Below are 21,064 nucleotides of genomic sequence, written 5' to 3'. Positions count from 1 at the left end.
CAGATGGTGGGCTGTGATTAAATTCTCTATAAGAGTGGTAAGTTTTCAATGCTTAAGCTGAAAAATTTATATTTTGATTAGATATATCTTAAAAGCAACAGAGATGACATAGCTGCTATCATATATCAGTCGCTTCTGGCTACAAAGAGCCTAAACTTAATATAATATACTTTTTCTTTTTTTTTAATCTTACTAATAAAATGACATTTCTGCTAGCCTATTTACTACAATAAGTGGCATATTTGAGTTGTTTTGTAGCATTTAACATGGGCATCAAATTTTTACATTACTAAACATAGTTGAATTACAGAATATGTTTTCAGCCACATTAGTGTATTAGCTAGACGGTCTTTGTAAATACACTCTAAAATAACTTTTTGAACAGCAATATTCATCACATATATCACATGCTTCGTGTGCTTAGAATTACTTATGGGAATATCACATACTGTCTGCAGAAGATTCTGATCTAAAAATCTAACATTTCTATGCAAGTTATGTCTGCCTGCACTTAAAAAGCAAGTGAGAACATCAGCCTCGGTTTCTAATTTGTATAGACATGTGAGGATATAGTCCTCGCTATTAAAAAAAAAAAACAATAGAAAAAGGAAAAGGGAAAAGATAAGACCCCCTGCCAACAGCCTCAAACAAGCCAGATCACACTGCCTGCAGCCTTTATGATTTCCCAGCATGTTAGTGGGTTAGTTGCTCAAGTTCAGTCTTTCACTCTCTGAACTATGAATGTCAACTATTCATTTTGAACTGACTGAAGTTTGAACTAGTTCATAAGACGCATGAACTTGTACATCACTGGTACCTGCTGATAAGGGGGATTAGAATAAAAAAATAAAAGAATAATCTGATTTGATGCATATTGTTCAGTGTCTATGTGTCCATGCCCATAGAGCCTCACTCCAGCAACTGTTTATTTGTTACAGGACCACAGGTGGGGGGCAGGCAGGATAATTAATTAAGACTTATTAGAATAAAACACTGCAAAACAAGATCTTTCCAATAAACAAAAGGGGCAAAAAAACAAGTGAATTGACAAAGTGACCAACTGGAAGCAAAGATATTCATGGCAAAGGTCCAGCAACGAAACCATAACTTCAAATGAGGAGCAGGTGTGAAAAGTCTGTTGCAGCACAAGAACAGGAAGTAAACTTAACTGAATACAAAAGGCGGGTAAACTCTTATCATTTGATGTTGGACTATACATTGTTGGATATCCTGATTAGTCACCTTTACGATGTAGATGTAGATGTAGAACCCTAGAGATTGTACCTCTGTGGAATGACCAACACAGCTAAACATATAGTGCCTTCGTAAAATTGTGCCAAAATCCTTTGCAATGTTCTCCTATTGGTATTCACTCTGGTTTTGAGTTTCTTGGTGGATTGGATACTCTACCACAGTAATAAGAAATAAAACAACACATATTGACCATTTTTATACATTCATTTTGCACAGTTAGGGACCTCCGTAGCATGTAAAAGATCAATACCCAGCCACAACAGCCTAAGATTTCCTGATTATGTTGGTCACTGGTCAGACTTGCTGTGGGATGGCATCCCATTCTTCAACCAGGAGCTGTTGAAAGTCAACCAGTGTGGTTGTGTTGGTCACTCTGGTATGTACTGCACAAACAAACTGATCCCACAAGTGTTCAACTGGGTTAAGGCCTGGCCTCACAGCAGGTCATTCCGTCCCCTCCACTCCCAAATTCTGGAGGTAGTCTGTGATCATGGCTTTGTGGGAGAGGGCATGGTAAACCTAGAGGACAGAATTATGTCCTAGAATTGTTGTGTGTGCAGAGATGAGGACCCAAATGCAGGCAGATGAAGCAGGGGGCATAAGGGTGCCGGTAAAAGGTTTATTGCCAGAAACTCAGGAACAGGACAAAACCACACACTACAGGGATTAAACCACAAGGACCTGACATAGACAGTTGAAAACCATATATAAATACACAGAGGGGGTAACAAGGAGCAGGTGAAGTGAATGAGTAATCAAACCATGTAAACTAATGAGCCAGGAACAGAAAACACAGAGCACATGAGGGAAAGCTACAAAACAGGAAACTGAGCCAAACATGACAAAACAGAACTATAAACCAAGATCATGACAGAACTAAACATGACACAAACCAAAACATAGACAAAAACCAAACATAAGAAACAAGAACATAAACTGCAAACTATGACAAGAACCTTGCAATATGGGATCACCAGTGGATCTAAATTCTCATTCTGATATGTCTGTCTTTCATTAAGATGTTAGTCATACATCTGTGACTGACACACAACTGGCAGCTCTTACAACAGAAGAATATTCCAGGGGATTTGGGCACATCTTTAGTAGGCAAAACCCACACGTTTAGCTGTGTTGGTCATTCCAAAAACTTCCAATCCCTACAGATTCTACCTTGTTGTAACATTGACTGATCAGGCTTACCAACTACCTATAATACAACACCATCTGGGATTATTAATGTGTAACCACACCCCCTACTTCTTGCGTAATTCCACCCACTGCCAAATTTTTTTAAAATGCCAGAAACTGCAAGGGTTGGGGTGTGAGATGGGTGATCAGGGGCGAAGAGTGGGTGAGTAGGGAATACAAGAGCAGAAATGACAGACAGCAGCTCAGTGGCCACTGGCAAGATGGAAAGCGAGATTCACAAAGCACCTACGCCACCGAGCGGTCTTTGAGGTGGAAGACTTCCCTCCAGAATCTCCTCAGCTACATACGAACAAGGTGGTCCTGAACCGTATCAGTCTGAGCCGTTAGCACTGTTGCTTTGGCCTGTCAGCAGCTCCAGCAGCTCTGGAAAGCTGTGGAGACTCGCGGCAGGTTATGGTAGCTGCAGGAAGTGCCGCTGCAAGTTGCCACTGCTACGATTTGAGCTGCTATCTGTCACTAGATGAGCATCAGCAGGTAAAGAAAAATATCCAGCGTTACTTTTACACCCCTCAAAAACACAAATCCGTCCCTTTACAGGAATATTTAATCAGAAACTCTGTGAAAGAATAGAAGTATGAGTCGGTTTACTATGCCTGCTAGGCGAGGACCCACCTATCTGCATCTGGAGAGATTTATTATTTAAGAAACTACTCTTGTAGCACCAAAAGGTTTAGGATGAAGTAGGTCTGTGTTCTGTTTCTCTTACACTTAATCTACAACACAATTAAACAGACAAGAGAATTTCTTAGTTGCCTTCTTTGTGTGTGTGTGTGTGTGTGTGTGTGTGTGTGTGTGTGTGTGTGTGTGTGTGTGTGTGTGTGTGTGTGTGTGTGTGTGTGTGTGTGTGTGTGTGTCTACCAAGCAATATGGTGCTTTCATGACCTGCACAAAAGGTTTCTTAAGGTGACAGTACAGTACTTTGGAATGCTCTGTCTTTGCCTGTATCAGCATTTTTTAATGTGAGGTGCAAAAGGGAGAAATTATATTCAGTGTGTGAGTGTGTGAGTGAGTGTCTTCATGTCAGATAGTCTTCTTACACTTTTATCAATCAGATTACTCTCCTCCAGCCATGCAGTAGATCCTGTTGCACCTGCAGCTTGTCCAGCAGTCAACAGAAACCCATTGTCTACCCCTCCCCTTCTGCCTGGTAGACTGTACTGCATGAGCTAAACAAACACACAAGGACACACACACACACACACACACACACACACACACACACACACACACACACACCCTCCCCAGTGAGTGTTGAAGAGTGAAGAGGCTTAGGTGCTCTGGCCACAAACAGCCAGAGTGCTCAGACAGCGCAGAAACCAGCAGCAGCTGATTCAGCTTCTAAGAGACAGATTGAAAAGAAAAAGAGGTAAGACGGGAGAGACAGCATCTGTGTGTGTGTTTGTGTGTACTTTAGAGTGTGTCTTCAGCTCAGGAGACAGCATCAGTCCACAGGTCGTCAATGGAGATGTCAGCTGATCTGCGGTCGAGGGGTCAAGACGAAGCTCTGCCACCTCTACTGGCCTGCGTGTCCCAAATAAAAAGTAGCAACTACAGTGCTGTCCAGCAGCAGGGCTACTCTGCGTCCATCTTTCTGCGACGCAAAGACAGACTGGAAAAGGTGAGCCAACTGTAAAATGTCTTTCAGACATCACCATAAATGTGTGAGTACCTTTTGGAGAATGTAAAGATGGAGGTACAAATGGAAGTTGTACATTTGCATTCAGCAAATAAAAAACAGAACCTTTCACACCAAAATAAAATATTGTAAGCGTGAAAATAAGCCTTAAGAAATGAATCCTAAGCAACAGTCAAGTATACGAAGTGGGATGCTCTGAGTCCAGGAAAGGAATTTGTTTTATCATCTGGAAATCGATTTACTCTGTATATCTGTGATTCACCAGCCTTAACCCTGAAGAATTACTTCTACGCCCAGATGAGCTCTGTTGCTTCCAATGAGAATTGATTGCCACTTTTTTCACTGTTGCCACATGCCCGAAAAACATGCTCAAATGCCAAAGAGACACAGTCCTACCCATAAAGGTTACCATTACTTTTAGCTCTAAATACCTTTATCTATCAGATGTCACTGTTGCCTTATTGAAAGGTGATCAAAGCTGCTGGTCTTGGATATGATTGTGTAGTTTGCAGTTTGCCTGTATGGGCATCTCCCATGGTGATTCTAAATGGACCATTTTCTCTTCGTTTTAGCCTTGTGCTGAACTACTTGGCAGCCCCCCCTTGAACCTCTACAATATAAAGCTAGGGCAGCTAATTGAAGGTTCATAGAAACTGTGGCCTGAAGTACTGCTGCCACAAATGAGCTTCAAACTTGATTTATGATTTATGTTGTAGATGTGTAATGGGTAAGGATGTAGGAGGGAGGTACTAACCAACAATGGATCAATATGATCACATTTAGCTGTCTGAAACATCTGGAATAAAGCTTGCCCACTACTCTAGTTATCGAATCAAAAACTGGCATCTGAATGACAATAACTCTCATAGATAGGACTCATTTTAAAGCTTTACACCTTTTACTCTCGTGTGATATAATCCTATAATCCAAAAACTGGGAAAATTTTGTTTTGAATAATCAACTAAATTAGGTGTTGTGGCTGAATTGCTTTTGGGAAAAAAATCTAATAATGGGGAAAAACTTAATGAAGTTGTAATATACACTACAAGATTTTTGCCTGATTGGTTTTGTCTGCAGACTCAGTTTATTACAATATGTTCATGTAAGGGTAAAACTTAGTGAACCTTGTGTGACTCTTGCATATAACTGCTTTTAATTAGTCCCTTGTGTTGAAAAACTGTGCTCCTTTGATAATGAAATAGGTGGGGGGAGCAGGAAAAAGCTGCTGTGACCTCTGCATCCTCGTACAGACAGCATTGCTTGAAAAGGGTACAGATCAAGGGAAGCTTCTTGATCTGTAACCCTTAGAAAATTGACCGGTAGGCATATTATTCATTAGTATTCCATGTTGCAACGTTGCAGTGACTACACTTGTTAAACTGTTTGTGTCAACAATTTTCTGGCATGTCAGCCCCTGACCACTGATCATTTTGCAGCTCAGCTAATATAGAAAGAAAAATGCTCATAAAGTTGAGGGGGAAATAGAAATGTAATCTTCACAAAATTGAGGACTTAATTGACCTGAAAAAGACTTCCTAAATATTTGCGGAAGCTGCAACCGTGCAACCAAATAAATTAAACCAGTCCGAACTTCCATCAGTTTAATAAGACTGCAGAGTTGGCATGCATTCACGGCTTTTCTCAGAAGTGCTTTTTGAGCAGCAGAATGTTGTAGTCCCGTTTCCTCCCATTTCTTCTTTCAGCCCTTACATGAATTTTTTTAAAATATTATTATTTACTGATGTACAAAATGACCTAACATCCCTATCTGCACGCCATCTACGGTCTCATTGGCCGGTTGCCCAGCTGTCTAACTGTGGCACAGTGCCCAGTCAGCTTTCACTCAGCACATATCACCCTGGGTATGACGTTATAAAAATACCATGTCCTGTGCACACGTGGAAACCTGCTTTTGGTTTGAAGGTGAAACACCTGCAGTGAAGTGTCCTTCATGGGAACTCACACGGGTGTGTTTCAGTGGGAAGAGTCTGCATTATTCATATGAACTAAGTGGTGAAAATATGTCAAGCTGAGTATTAAACTCAAGCCTGTGAGGAGACTTTGGATGACCTGAAAGTTGTTTTACATCTAAAATTGCATTAAAATGTTGAGTGAATGTCTTGTTTGCATTCACTTGTATACTTGTACTTCTATGCCTGTATTATCGCATGAAGCCGGAGCTGAACACATGCTCCAGCATTGTCATTAAAATACTGTTTGATGGATCAAACCCAGGTGATTCAGCCCCTGTTTCTATGGAAAATATCTTAACACTAGATGAAATATACCTTAAACTTTTCTCTCCATTCAGTTCTGTCACATACAATTACACCTTTTCAGTCCCACCAGTGCAGGCCTATTGTATTTTTATTTAAACACTTAGCCTGTGTGTATAGTTGGGATGTTTCTCACAGTGTAGCTATTAAAGATGAGGACTGTTAATTGACCTCTTGTGTTGGATGTTATCAGATAATTAAGTTTGTCTCAGGAAATCAGGAGGGAGGGGGACGAACCGGACTCCAAAGCTGCTGTCACCTCTGAACCCTCTTGTTTAAACAAGAATCTAAAATTAACTTCTTCATTTCATATCATACTTTTTTTTTAGTTAAATGACTGCAGTGTTTTTGCAGTTGGTAAAATGTTTGTTAGCGCTGCCCTGGCCTGATGGGAGGCTGGTGATAGCATGCATACTTGCACCATGTCATGCATAATTGCACCATAATTCTTTCAAAGCTGGAAGTCTCTTCATGATGATCAGGGAGACAGTAAAACCAGATTCACACTATCTCTTTGTTTTTCTTAATGCTTTATTGTATGCTTGTTTGACCCCATATGTTCGGCATTAGGAGCCTTCCTCTCTGCCGGGAAGCAACTCCAACACTTCTGGTGCCTCTGACTGTTTTTCTCTCACAGACAGCATGGCGTGCAGAGGGCACCTGTCCTCAACAGACACAGCAGGCTTCCTTGCCATGACTTTGTCCACATATAGTGCCTCACAAAGTGATCCATGAGTAGCTATAATTAAAAACCCAATTAATGATAGTCTCTTCACGGAATCTTTTTACTGGACTTGCAACATTAGAGGCACTTTTTTTCTACATGACTTTTAATATATAGGTAGATATACGGTACATGGTGGATTATTTCTTTGTTGTAACAATCCGTATTGGTAATCAATCTTTTACTGTTGGACAGCCTTTTTATTTCCAAGATAGTGCTACATTTGTAAGGAAAATGCATTTGTGGGGCGACCAGCAGAGTAGGGTTATGCCCATGAAAAACTTGCCAAATCTACTCTGTCGGTGCAAAGTTTTTCAGAGACTATACCTCCAGAATTTGGGAGTGGAGAGGAAAGAATGGCCGGCCGGCAATCCTGACCTCAACCCCACTGAACACTTGTAGGGGTCAGCTTGGACGTTCTGTTGGTGCCAAAGTGACCAACACAACCACAATGGCTGACTTGTGACACGTGCTGGTTGAAGAATGGGTTGCCATCACACAGCAGTGTGTGACCCAGCTGGTGACCAGCATGAAGTTCCTGGCTGTTGTGGCTGTATATGATTTTTCAACATGCTACTGAAGCCCCTGTCTGTTAAATGAAGAAACTGTTGTTTCTTTAGACTTCAATCATCCAATCAAATAACAACACCAAGTCAATGGAAGAATCAGCTGTTTGGCATTGATGGAGAAAACATATTTTTCATGAGTGCAACCCATATACTAAACTCTGCTACTCATCCTACAAATACATTTTCCTCACAAATGTGGCACCATTTAAATGGGAAATAAACAGATTTACTCCAATTGCAGCACAAGTAAAGCATAACTATGGGTCACCCAAACCAACACTTACTTATAAGCTTTAACGGAGAAGGCATCTGCCTCCTGAACTCAAATCGGGTTCTAGTACCAAAAGAGTGAGGCCTGATAATTAAAGGCTCTGCCTCCTAATCTACTTTCTGAATCTTTAAGTAAGCCTGCATCAGAGCAAAGTGCTGCAGTAGAAAAATAAGGACCTGTGAGATCTTTAGGATGCAATGGAGCTTGATCACTGAATGTAAGTTCTATCCTGGATTTAACGTGAGCTAATGAAGGGAAGCATAAAAGCATAAAATGGAAAAGTTTAATGCCTGCTGCTAATTCTTGTCAGAACTACTGTTGCAGCATTTTTGATCAGGTAGAGGATTTTTTTCAATAATTTTGTTTTTGTTTTTTTTTTGTTTTGTTTTCTTTTTTTTGCATCACTCAAACACAGGAGGTTCCTAATTTTGTCAATATTATGTACTGTAAGTGAAAGAAGGTAGTCTTTATTTTGCCCTCTTTTACTCAGTATATACTGTTGGACTGATAAACAGCAGCAGATTTCCTGCAGTCAGCAGCATATGTTGTTTTATTTTTTGTTTTTGTTTTTTTGCCATTAGGCAATGTAATATTCATATGTGAGGAAAGCACTGGGACAACTGAAAGGGTGGGAAAGTGTTTGCATATTTCATTTCATTCCTTTTAAATTGCCTCTGTGCAATAAGAAGCAGCAGTTTTAGAACACACAGAAGTAAAACATGAATATGTGCATTGAAAGACTGAACAGTACTGAAAACAGCAATTAATTTAACACAGTGGGGATTAAAACAGACGGTACTGCTGACTTTTATGTATGCCATTAGTTCAGGTTATTAATGAGAGCCTTTGGGATACTGTAAATTCTTTTGTCTACCTCTGAATAGAATGGTGGCAGGATTTGTGTGTGCATTTGTGTATGTTTCCAATTTAAAAAATAGAAATATCCATTTCGGAAGATTTGCAGTGGCTGTCACAGTCATAAAATGGCACATTTTAGCATCCCTCCACTCTAAGTCAAAACCAGCAGCTCTCTGCTAGAAGAGTTTAGTTTGCATGGCAGATAAAAAAGGGAGATACAGAAGGAAGAGGAAGAGGAGGGAGGTAGAAAGGAAGGGGGAAGCTTAGAGCTACAGCTCTGTATTGGCCATTTGACTGGGAGGGGTTGGTCTTTCTCCATCTTTCTCTCCACCTCCACTGAGAAACAGAGTGAGCAGCACACGGACATACAGGCTGGAAAGACCATGTCAGAGCACATTAAAGACCAGGAACTGAGGTGTACACACAAATCTTCCAGGACGGTGGGGAAGAAACAAGATGAAAACACACAAAAAGAGTGAGGATCTGAACAGGCTGAGGGTGGGGTAACAAAGGCAGAGAAGAGAGACGGACTGACAGACATGTGTATCTGAGTTGTTGTTTCACATCTGTCAGAGAAGTTTTCAGGACTGCTGCTCCCATGGCAGGACCAACCACACAGGAGCCCGTGAAGGTGATGTCTGTAGCCTTCTAGACTTTCCTCACTCTCCATCTGTTCATTCAGTATGTTTTTGTTGATTTTGATGCATGTTTGTGATTAAATTAAGGTTTTCATTAACCCGTCTTTCAATTCTTTTAATATTTTAACACCCCTCTACATTCCTACTGGCCCTGGAGCAGCAGTGGAGAGTCTTTGGGTGGTGCATGAGCTTCATTGTTTTAATTTTCCTGATTGGCTGCTCCTGTTAAAGTGTGAATTAGAGGCCAGCAGGGTACTGAATATCTCTTACTGGGGATGATTACAACTTTTACCAATGGAGCATCAGCTTACAGTTGTACTATTACTTATTTGATTTGCCATTTTTTTCAGGCTATGGGCATGGTCATATGGAAATTTTTTATTTTATTCCATTTATCTGAACAATTAGGGCTACTACTAAGTCTATAGACTGGTTCCAAGAGCAATTGATTGTGTCCGAACAATAGTACAAAGACTATATACAATTAATTTACAATATACAAATACAGACAATAGTAGCGTCATTTTAAAATGCACAAATTAGCTAATATTTAGTGTTTTTGTCAAGTGAAATCCTCGAAAAAGCCTTTTCTTTGTTAAAATTGCTAGAAATTAGGTTTTTGTCAGATTTTAAGAGAGCTTTTACTTGGAGTCAGTAAGGCAAGGCAGGTTTGTTTGGATAGCACATTTCATGCACAAGACCACTCAAAGGGCTTTACATAAAACATTAACAGTAAGGTGCAAAAGAAACATTAAAAAGTAAAAGAAAATAAAAGAAACTAAATTGAATTTAAATAAATAAATGGAAACAAAACAATCTGAAATAGAAAGCAATAGACAACAGAATACATACAGAATACATAACGTATTGGTTAGTACAATTTCCTCCCAAAAACAACAATTATATCACAAAAAGCTTTACATTTCTTTTGAATAACGGTGTGTTAACCATGTCAGACTAATTCACTGCCTGTGCTAAATGTGTTACTGTGCTTCAGAAGTGACATATTAGCTGTTAGTGACGGACCTGTCTCACCCTGTCGGTCTCGTTCTGCATCACAAAGTTTTACTTCCTCACAGCCATGTGCACAACCACAAGTCAAGCACAGTCCTTGACTCTGCTAAATGTAATGAAGAGCTCAGTGGTCTCAGTGGACAGCAGAGTGTAATGTGAATCTGGTTGGCACCGGTTGTTAAGCCTCATTGCCTGAAACAAAAAAGTGAGGGCCAGGGTCTGCATACATCCACAGACCCACATCTCTGTGATATACTGCTGAATAGTGCTTCTGTTTTATTCCATCATAATAAAAGTTGTAGCTGGGAGTCATTTTTCCAAAGGAAATCCATTACTTATGCAATCCTACCCACCAGTGGAATGCAAGTGATGTGACTGATCAAAAATGCAAAAGGGAATATGTAATGTGATGTTTGACGGCTCACAAACTGACAAAGCCAAACAGGGCAGGGAATGAGATTGTATAAATCTGCACTCCTAAGCAAAACAGAAGTGCCTTACTGCACTTTTAAAACTGTGAAAATCAACACTCCTCAGGCTGGATTGGAGCTACAGCATTACAACCTCTGACCACACAAGCTGTCATCCCCCCCATACTGCAGCAACTTTATGCTATACTGCAAACACACATGCACACAAATATAGCCTTTAATATTGTTCATCATAAAAACAACAGTGGCTGCACCCCTCCCGACACAGAGCTCATAAAATCCACTTCAGCTGGGAACTGCTTGGACAACGAAGAAGATGGTATACAGAAAAGCATAAACCAGAGCTTTCCAATATATTCTTCATAGCTGTATCAGTTTGCTTTCAGCTTGAGTGTTCCACGTCACTTGTTCGGTGCTCTGTGACATGTGCGATTGTTAAAGCTGGGGACTGGGTGGGGGTTTGCTCAGGAGCATTGAACTCTGCAGCAAAGTGATTGTCAATTCAAGGGTTTCTACTGTCGCATAGTAGTTGTATTGATCATGAATCCTAACCTCTAGTCAATGTTATTGACTAAGGACATTAGCATTTATGGGCTGATCATTTTCATTTGTGCTATTGTCCAACGATGTGGTTTGACTTCTGTCAATGTGTATTTCTCTTACTGGTTTTCTAGACGCAGCAGAAGTGCATTGCTATCTTTGCTCTTCTCTGCTGCTTTGCGGTGCTGCTGGTGCTCATCTTCTCCTCTGTGGACATCTGGGGGGACAATGAGGATGGGATCACAGAGGAAAACTGCAGCAGAGATTGCCGGTGAGATGTTCTGCAAGCATGGCAACAAAATCATTTCAATTGCAACTGTGCATTTATAACATAACGGTTCATTTGTTTGTTAATTAATTTAGAAAATTATTGATTTGTTCTTTAATTTACTGCAGCTAAGAAGATACTGCACATTTCTACACATTCCGAAGGAAATTACCTACTAGACACTGCTCAATTTTTGAAAGATGATATGGTGGTTTTGGTCCTAGAAAGTCACAGTCCTACAGGTTTTTGATGTTTTCCTGCTCTAACACACCTGGATTCAGCAGTTTATCAAGTTCTGCTCAGTAATTTATTTATTTGAATCAGGTGTGTTCTGTCCTCTAAAACGTCCACCTCCTGTGGACCAAACTGACCTATTCCTGCTCTAGAGCTACATATTAACACTCTAGAAAGTAAAGAAATTATTTTAATTTTAGGATCGTGCTTGTGGAGAATATTCCAGACGACCTCTCTCTCCACCTGGATGGCAGATCCCTCCTTCCTCTTTCTGTTGGGTTTCACACACTACTGGAACAAGCAAAGCACTCAGTTGAGCTGGTGTCATCTGTCTGGGACTTAAACTCCTCGGAGCTGGACCCAATACCAAGTGCTGCACAGCAGGTAAAATTCATGGCAGAAAGGTTTGCAGAACATGAACCTGCTGCTTTTCCTGTATGTTCTCGTAGAGCAAATGTAATTATTTTCCAGTGAATCTGTATGTCACATCTTGATGAAATGTTGCCCTTGTAAGGCACATCCAGAAACATTGCTCAGATGTTCTGCTTCTGTAATAAAGAACGTTGTTCTCTTCCTCAGGGTCAGCTTCTGTTCCAGAGACTGCTCAGCCTTAAATCTCGTGGGGTTCGGCTGAAAATTGCCAGCAGCCTGACAAACTCTACTGAGCTGAAAGCCTTGGCAGCACACAGTAAGTGGCTGTCACATTTTTACTTTAGAAAAGCAGTTTCTTATGTCACTCAAACAAGAGCAAAGATTTATATTTAAAACACCATTAACGTAATGGAATGTCCATTTCTGAGATAAGGTTTTACAACAATGCATGACATATGATGTAAAGTTGATTGAGGTACATGCAACACTGCATTATCCATGTTGCATGAAGCATGCCTAATCTCTAAAAAAGCAGATGCGTTTACAGTATGCAGCACCACCCAGCAGCTCCACACCATGTGTCAACCTACACATCTGCCAAACGTCATAACCAAGGTCAAAAAACCCTGAATGTGCAAATGTAACTATCTGGTGTATTGTCAAAGAATTTGCTGTTCATGCTGTCTGTCCCTGTTGCCCACATTTCTGTTAGACAGACAACTGGCCAATCTCCAGAGTTTTCTCCATCTCTTTCTTTCCAACTTTTCAGTCTCCCACTTCTCTGTCTGCCTCTTTTTATCACTCTTTAGATGCAGAGGTTCATTTTGTTAATATGACAGCTCTTACCAGAGGAGGACTGCATTCTTCATTTTGGATAGTGGATCGGAAGCACATTTACATCGGGAGCGCAGACATGGACTGGAGGTCACTCTCCAAGGTAACTCCAAATATCAGCTGCTAGTGTGTAAAGAATAAATAAGCCTGTCTGGTCAGGTGTTGACTAGTTTTCAGTTGTTTTTACTCATGCAGAAATAAAAACTGGGCATAAGCGAATTTTATTAAAAGATAATTCCCCCCGCCGCCCACCACCACCACCACCACCACACACACACACACATGCTTGCACACAAGTTTGCTTTACCTGCAAATTTTCCATCAAGAGGATGGTTGGAGTCTGCTGCCTGAGGCAGCACAGAAAGACAAGTAGGATTTTTCTTTCAGAGAAGGAACCAGAAAGAATGGGCACATACTCTAACATGAAATGATTACCTGACTCTTTTGATGCCTCAGCTCTGGCTGGAAGTAAAACCACAGCTGACTGTAATTAACTAAGCAGCCAGAAGGATGGAGGGCCACACATAAATGTGTCAGTATGCTCATACATATACATACTGTGCAGTGGAAATGAAAGATAGGCAGGAGAGAATAAAGACAAAACTAGTGCAGGGCAGAAATGTGGCAACACAACAGCTGTTTGTTCTGGAGCAAACTAAAATAGAATAAACACCAAAGAAAGTTCAGCTGTGCAGCTATGACTTTGGAATGCAGCGTTGATCTGTTTGTCTGCCTTCTCTGCTTCTATGGAAAAAAAAATGGGATAATAATCAGTGTTATGACTAAAGAATAAACTGTTTTATCATACTTCCTGAAGGAATGCCTCACCTATTACTTCGAAGTAATGTTGTGGACAGTAATTAACTAAATATATTAAAGTTCCTTTCCTTCTGGTCATACATATCCCCACACCCTTCCTCCCCTACCCCTCCATACACTCACACACACTAGGGGAGGGAATTTTTAGGCACCTCACGATCCGATTACAAATCAGATGGCTGCAATGCAATTTTTTAAAATTCATATTTTTGCTTATACAATAACAGTGTAACATGGTTTCTTATGTTTGTTGTGACAAACACCAAAGACGAAACCTGGCCCATCTATTGGTTAATGCACCGCCTAGGGCTCGAATTACCCTAGGGCTTTTGGGGTGTCTTATTTTCGGGCATGCAGGTCACATGCATGTGCAGAAAAATTAGTGCACATAGTTATTTGTTTCGTCAAAAATACGGTTACTACCAATAATCCCCTTTGCTACCACTTTGTGCAGCTTCTTTTATCAGAAACAGGGACAGAAACTTTAACAACCACAAAAGAAGCACATGACGTGGTCGTTGTATGGACGCTCGCAGCATCCAACAAAAACAATGCTGCTGTCCATGGTGCTGAAGGAAACATTTACGTCAGTGAATGTTTACATGAACAGCAATGAAACCAAGGTGAAGTTGAGTATTATAACAGGTTTGTGTCTCCCATTAATCATCTCACAGTCCCTCAGAACTATCTGGTATGGCTATAAGACCATGGCATCACTGTACGGACACAAAGGTTTTAGTGGTTGACATGGGACAATGGATAAGAATCTTAATATTATGTCACTGACTACTGCGTGTCAGCACAATTAATGCAACTGCATCTGCAACAATGCTAGCTGTAGGGCAGAAATTGAACTACTTACACTACCCTGTTAAAAATCCAACATTCTAAGATAAATTTGTGATTTTAAGTTAATAAAATAACTGTCCATAACATCACTCTTCCATCAAAATGTCTCATATTCTTTCTATTTTGTAAAATAAGGTCTGTGTATACAAGTGGTCAAGACTGCAACTTCTGTGCTACAACTTCTTTTCTTGTGTATATCTTTCTAAAACTCCACAGAGGAAAGAACTCGGGGTGGTGGTGTATAACTGCAGCTGTCTGGCCCTGGACCTCCACAGAGTCTTTTCATTTTACTGGCAGCTCCATGAAAGGGACTACGTCCCCTCCATCTGGTCGAAGAGAGTTACAGCCCTCTATGGAAAGCATGATGCCCTGGAGCTGCAGCTCAATGCTACCCCTGCCACGGCTTATCTGTCTGTGAGGAACACAAATGTTCTTTACCGGATTCACATGTTAAAATCCCCATGAAATTAAATTCAGCATTTAAGTCTCTTTTTCATTGTACTTTTGTAAACATCAGTATCTGGCCCTACACAGACGCGAAGTTTTTTTTTATTCTTAATGCTCTTTTAGAGTTTGCTGTTTACTGGAAAATAGTTAAAAATGCTGATGACTTGGATATTACACCCGATTAGATGCTTTCTAAGATTTATTTTAGCAGAGCACATATGAAATAGTGAGTGGTTCCTGGTCAGACTCCTAGGGCAGACCAATCAGAGCAGCCCAAGCCTCTCAAGCACTCCCATGGGAATTTCAAAATAGACTTCAATGCTAAAAACTAGCTTTACAAAACAACAGAAGAAAAAGAAACAAAGTTTATGTGTCTAAATTAATGTTCTAATTGGTCTAGATTGCTCTTTAGCCATTGCATTCCTGTCTCGGGTCTCATTGGAAGATTTCTGTATAAAAGTTTTATTACAAAGTAATAACACTCATATTGCAAGTGATTAATCATGTTGATATCACGCTGAGGAGCATCTTGAGTCTGACTATCTCAGCACCTCAGCCTAATTTGACAGTAATGAATCTTGTTACCCTCCAAGCGACAAGACACTTATCAGCTGTGTTTAAGGCATTTATCATCCTATATGAACTAATGGCACCATGCTGTCACAGGCTGCTGGCAGCTCCAAACAGCTCTTCTGCTCCACTTCCTCCAGTAATGATACATGGCTGTGGAAAAGGGCCTTCTTATCCTTCCCTTTGTTTATATGTTAGGTGGAAGCTTTTGGCAATTAAACACGCCAGCATGAATTATAAAAAGCTTTCTGCATTATATTATTATCTAACCTGGTCATTTTTGTTTTATCCTGATGACTGTGGTGAGACCAGCGATGTTGTATGGTTTGGAGATATTGGTCATGAAGAAAAGACAGGAGGCAGAACTGGAAGTTGCAGAGATTAAAATATTGTGGTTCTCTTTGGGCATTACATGATCAGGAATCACAAACATGTTAGATGTTTTCCAAACAAAGACTGAGGCCATACTGGTCTGAGCATGTCCAAAGGAGGGATGATGAATATATGAGAAGGATGCAGAGGGAGAAACTACCAGGTAGGAGCCCTAAATGAAGACTAGCGAGGAGCTTTATGGATGTTGTGTAAGACGTGAAGAGGAAGCAGAGGACAGGATTTGATGGAGGCAGATGATTCGCTGTGGAAATGCAGTTATATGATGTCCTCTTAAAGTTTGTTGTTGGCAGTTCGATCTCCCTGCATTTGCCTGAGTTTGTCATGGCCTGTTGAGCATTGGATGGGACAGCAGTGGTTGGATCGTCTTGGGGCTCATGTTTCGGCTTTTTCCATCACATTTCTGCTTGGGTCCTCTGACCGGGACTGTTTCTGTTTTCACTCATCTGGATTAGATATATACACAATTACAACTGGTGTGTGCATGTACTAGCATACACTGTACACCTGTACCTGCATATGATGAAAAACCTAAACCCCTCACCTGTGTGGGTGGGGGCCAGCTTGCACTGGGCCTGAGAAGGGATGCAGTGCCTCCACAATCCATTATTGTCATTTGCTCCCTGATTACAGTCGTATGTTATACATTTTTAAAGGTTTGCATTCTTATAATCCTCCCTCTCTCAAAACATAAAACAGACGCAGATTACAGACATTCATACAGTCGTTCACACTCACCCAAAAGCTGAGGTAGCACAAGCAACCTTTTTCTGTAGCTGGATTTATAAATGTTATTGTTTTGTTCCTCTGTTTCCTGTTTTCCTACTTTTTTATTTGTAGGAATACATGTTGCTCTTCATTATTTTGGTGTTAGTTTTTGTGTGTGTATGTGCGTGCGTGTTTGTTTTGTTTTGTTTTGTTTTGTTTTGTTTTGTTTTGTTTTGTTTTGTTTTGTTTTGTTTTGTTTTGTTTTGTTTTGTTTTGGATTTTACCGTTGGTGTTTTTTGTTATCATTCATTGTCATTGTTGATTATTGTCAATAAAAAAGAAAAGGGAAGAAAGAAGATAGAATTTTTAGTGTGTTTCTTTTCTGCAGACCTCTCCTGAACTCCTCTGTGCCAAAGATCGCACCAGAGATGTAGACGCCATCTATCAAGTCATCCAGAGTGCAAAGACCTTTATCTTTATATCTGTGACAGACTACCTCCCTCTGGTGAAGAGGAGTTTGAGAGGAACTTCAGTCATGAGGTGTTTTTAAAAATGTTTTCAGTTTGGTCACGTTTTGATTATTTGTGTGACTGTGCTACAGAGAAATTAAACCTTAGTTGATAAACTTGTAAAGGAAAGTAAATATGAGATATTGCCTGACTACAGCAACTTCAAATTAGGGTATAATTACCTTTTAGATCACAAAATTTGTTAAACTATTATCTGTTACAATGGGCACATCCACAGGTACTGGTCACCTATTGATGAGGCGATCAGAGAGGCTGTGGTACTAAGAGGAGTCAAAGTTCGCCTGCTCATAAGTTTCTGGAAGAAAACTCACCCCCTCACCTTTAACTTTGTGACCTCCCTCAAGTCTCTGTGCCTGCAGCTTCACAACTGTTCCCTGGAGGTGGTACGTGAGTTATCCAAATCTGTGTTTTATTTAGTCCATTATCTGTCTTTCACATGCCTTCACTTTTTCTTACAGAGGTTTTTTAGTTACAAGGAGCATACAGATGACTTTCAGCTTGGACTCAACCATAACAAGTACATGGTGACAGACAATGCTGCCTATCTTGGTAAGAAATGTAAACTCTAGATTGAATATTTCTTCTGCTGGGATTGTCAGCTGGTTAAATTTAACATTGAAATGACTGAAGACAATCTGGGATATTCTGAATTTGGTCATGGATTTAATTGGGTTTTTAAGGTTTTTTATAGCCCAACAATGTCCTCATATACACATAGGCAAAAAAAATGTGATTTCATTTATTTTAAAATGTAAAAAACTTGAGTAGAAAATTTAACAAGACAAGAAGAAAATAACTGAAAACTTGAGTTTATGAGTTCTGTTTGTCAGACAAAAGAGTTAAACACGAACACTATTAAGGCACGGAGCATTAGCTAGCCAGCTTAATCTGCAGTAGAGTTACAACAGACTATCTATCTTATGTTGTAGAAAAAATTACCAAGTTTGACATCTCCCAAAAATTTTATTTATTTATTTATTTATTTATTTATTTATTTATTTATTTATTTATTTATTTATTTATTTTATTTTATTTTATTTTATTTTAACCAGATGGGTATTTTCTTTCTTTTTTCTTTTTCTCTTTTTATTTGTTTATTTTAGGTGACGTTAAAGAGATACAACATAGTGCTTCATTCAAGGAAAATGTTGGTTTTAGGGAATATTGGAACTGTGGAACTTTACAGGTCATGTTTCTGTTGTTTTAATATTATTATTATTATTATTATTATTATTATTATTATTATTATTATTATTATTATTATTATTATTATTATTATTAAGAAAGACAGAAAAAAGAAAAGAAAAGACATCAGAGGATTAGCAGATTTCGGGATAGTTAAAGGCAGAAAAGGAAAACATATACTGGTGTGTCTTTTCCCAGATGAAGAACAAAGGTACTGCTGTTTTAGGCCAGAGTTTCTTCAGTTTGTTCCAATGATAAAGATACAGTTTGCTGCTGGATAGTGGGTTGACAAACACTGCTGGTTTCCTTTTCCAACTTGACTGCCCGATGTCAGTAACAGTTGCAGACTGTTCGTTTGAAGGATATATTATAATTCTATACATGGGCATTTTATCAGATCTTTAAGGAACAGTCCTGTCAGTTCTTTATCTTTTTATGTGATAATCAGCCAAAATATTTAAGCATTTTCTTTTCTTTGACACAGACAATATTGATAGAGTATAAAGAGAAAATGGACAGAAGTCTATGAATCAAAGCTGTTTTTTTGTTTGTTTGTTTGTTTGTTTGTTTGTTGTTGTTGTTGTTGTTTTTATCATCTAGAATAATATCTAAAGTCTGATTTCCTTTGGTCCACAGGAAACCATGACTGGGTTGGGAGTGACTTTGCAATTAATGCAGGAGTTGGACTGGTGATCAAGATGGAAGATGGTCCTAGAGACAGAGGGGTGACGGTCTTAGAGCACATTAAAGCTGCCTTTGAAAGAGACTGGAGGTCCCGTTATGCTAAAAGTCTACAAGGAAGCAAAGATCAGCAGGGAAAATACAGACACCCACAATGGCCAAAAAATCACTGGGAAACCAAGGAGGAAAATGAATGGAACAAGCCGTTCTAAGCACAAACCCTCGGTTTTCTCAGCCTCACATGCCTGAAAACTAGATTTTACAAACATGTAGACAAAGAAGAATGTAGACCTAAACTTGTTTTTGTGTCCTTAATTTAGAGAATTCACTTCTTAAGTGTTGCTGTGACTCTACTGCAAGGTAATTCTGCTTCACGTTTTAATCAGCTGTGATGGGCATGAACTGCTGCATGAATATTGAAATCAATATTCAGTTACAAACTATATACAAAAACTAATATGTAAAAACTATATGCAATATTACAAAACAGAAACAATCTGCAATGTATGAAAAAAATATTTATATATCCAATCAAACTCTTGAAGCCTGAAAAAATACCTTTCATTTACAGTCTTGGTTTGAATGAAATACATATTTTAATGATTGAAATAAGGTTTTAATGCTACGCAACCTTGTCTGCAGTTGTAATTAAGTCCATTTCTGGGACACTCACAGGCTTATGCAGTAGTACTAACTAATATTTATTTATTTGCATTTATAAAATTGAGCTTTTTTTTCCTAATTCCTCATGTGTTTATTTCAGTCTGCTAGGTTGTGTGACCAACAAAAGATCGAGTGCGTTGAGAAATGTTTGATAGTCAGGCTTTATGGGTCTGTTTTGTATTTTCTTTATTTTCTACAAATCAGGAAGTAAAATAATTCACACAGAGCAGTGGAGAGGCATCTCCAAGTTGTATTGATCTGAAGGGCTCTCTTAAAGTGCTTTAAAGAGAGATAGATTTTAAGAATCACAGCATCTGTTCATACCGTAGGGTTTAAATAAAGGGCTTAGATATGATAAACAGATTGGCATGATTAACATTAAATCTTTTAATTCAGTGTTTACCATGTCTGGGCCGAGAAAGCTTTAAAAGCCTCAGCATATATCACTAAATCAACCATTTTTGGTGACTTGGGGGATGAAAACCCCTGAAATTAGTATCTGGCAACAACTGGTTTTCATTTAAGGATAGGTTTACTCTTTTCCACATCTTTCAGGATAACAAGGTGCCAATATAATCACTGAACCAGATTTGCCAACTAAAGGTTCCTTTCTCACATTATTCCACTGTATTGATAATCTTAAGCAGGGGTCACCAGCCCTGGCCCTCAAAGGCTATTGTATTCCATGTTTTTGATGTTTCCCAGCTCCAACATAGTTGATTAAAATTAAATGGCTCTCCCCAACAGTTTGTCAAGTTCTACACAAGCCTGTTGACAGTCCATTTATTTGAGTCAGGTGTGTTGCAGCAGGGACATGTCTAAAACCTGGAGGACAGGACCCTGGAGGACCAGGGTTGGTGAGCCTAAAGTTTATAGGAAATAAGCAGTCGGAAGTTTTTTTTAGGATAAAATTATCTTGTTTTTTTTTTTTTGTTTTGTTTTTTGTATTTTCTTTTTAACAGCTGGAAGTCTGTTTTCATGGTTTTGCCCTGAATGTACACGTAAAACAATTATTTTGATTAGTTTCAACAAATACATTGTAATTTATCTGAAAATATAATAAATTATACTATGCAAAAGTCTTGAGTCACTCC

The 21,064-nt window shown here is 39.3% G+C and overlaps 1 protein-coding gene across 1 annotated transcript; it reads left to right on the top strand.

Annotated features, from left to right (window-relative positions):
• The first annotated feature begins 9,156 nt into the window (after window positions 1-9,156).
• On the top strand, window positions 9,157-21,029 carry pld5 (phospholipase D family, member 5). Its single transcript, XM_041984162.1, has 10 exons — window positions 9,157-9,428; window positions 11,555-11,691; window positions 12,123-12,306; window positions 12,502-12,610; window positions 13,104-13,231; window positions 15,013-15,210; window positions 17,300-17,451; window positions 17,659-17,824; window positions 17,900-17,990; window positions 19,263-21,029. Exons 1-10 carry the CDS (start codon window positions 9,396-9,398, stop codon window positions 19,517-19,519), a joined length of 1,455 nt encoding a protein of 484 aa, XP_041840096.1. The 5' UTR covers window positions 9,157-9,395; the 3' UTR covers window positions 19,520-21,029.
• Window positions 21,030-21,064: the final 35 nt, after the last annotated feature.

This window comes from Melanotaenia boesemani, chromosome 4, assembly GCF_017639745.1.
Source record: "Melanotaenia boesemani isolate fMelBoe1 chromosome 4, fMelBoe1.pri, whole genome shotgun sequence".
Taxonomy (NCBI): Eukaryota; Metazoa; Chordata; class Actinopteri; order Atheriniformes; family Melanotaeniidae; genus Melanotaenia; species Melanotaenia boesemani.
The sequence above is the reverse complement of the archived record's forward strand: the minus strand, read 5'-3'. Positions and strand labels throughout refer to the sequence as shown.

Excerpts from the sequence above, each read along its gene's own strand:
- pld5 (XM_041984162.1), top strand. The coding sequence starts at position 9,396 with ATGGCAGGACCAACCACACAGGAGCCCGTGAAG. Across the intron at positions 11,692-12,122 it reads AACTGCAGCAGAGATTGCCG|GATCGTGCTTGTGGAGAATA; the intron begins GTGAGATGTTCT and ends TTTTAATTTTAG. Across the intron at positions 12,611-13,103 it reads GAAAGCCTTGGCAGCACACA|ATGCAGAGGTTCATTTTGTT; the intron begins GTAAGTGGCTGT and ends ATCACTCTTTAG.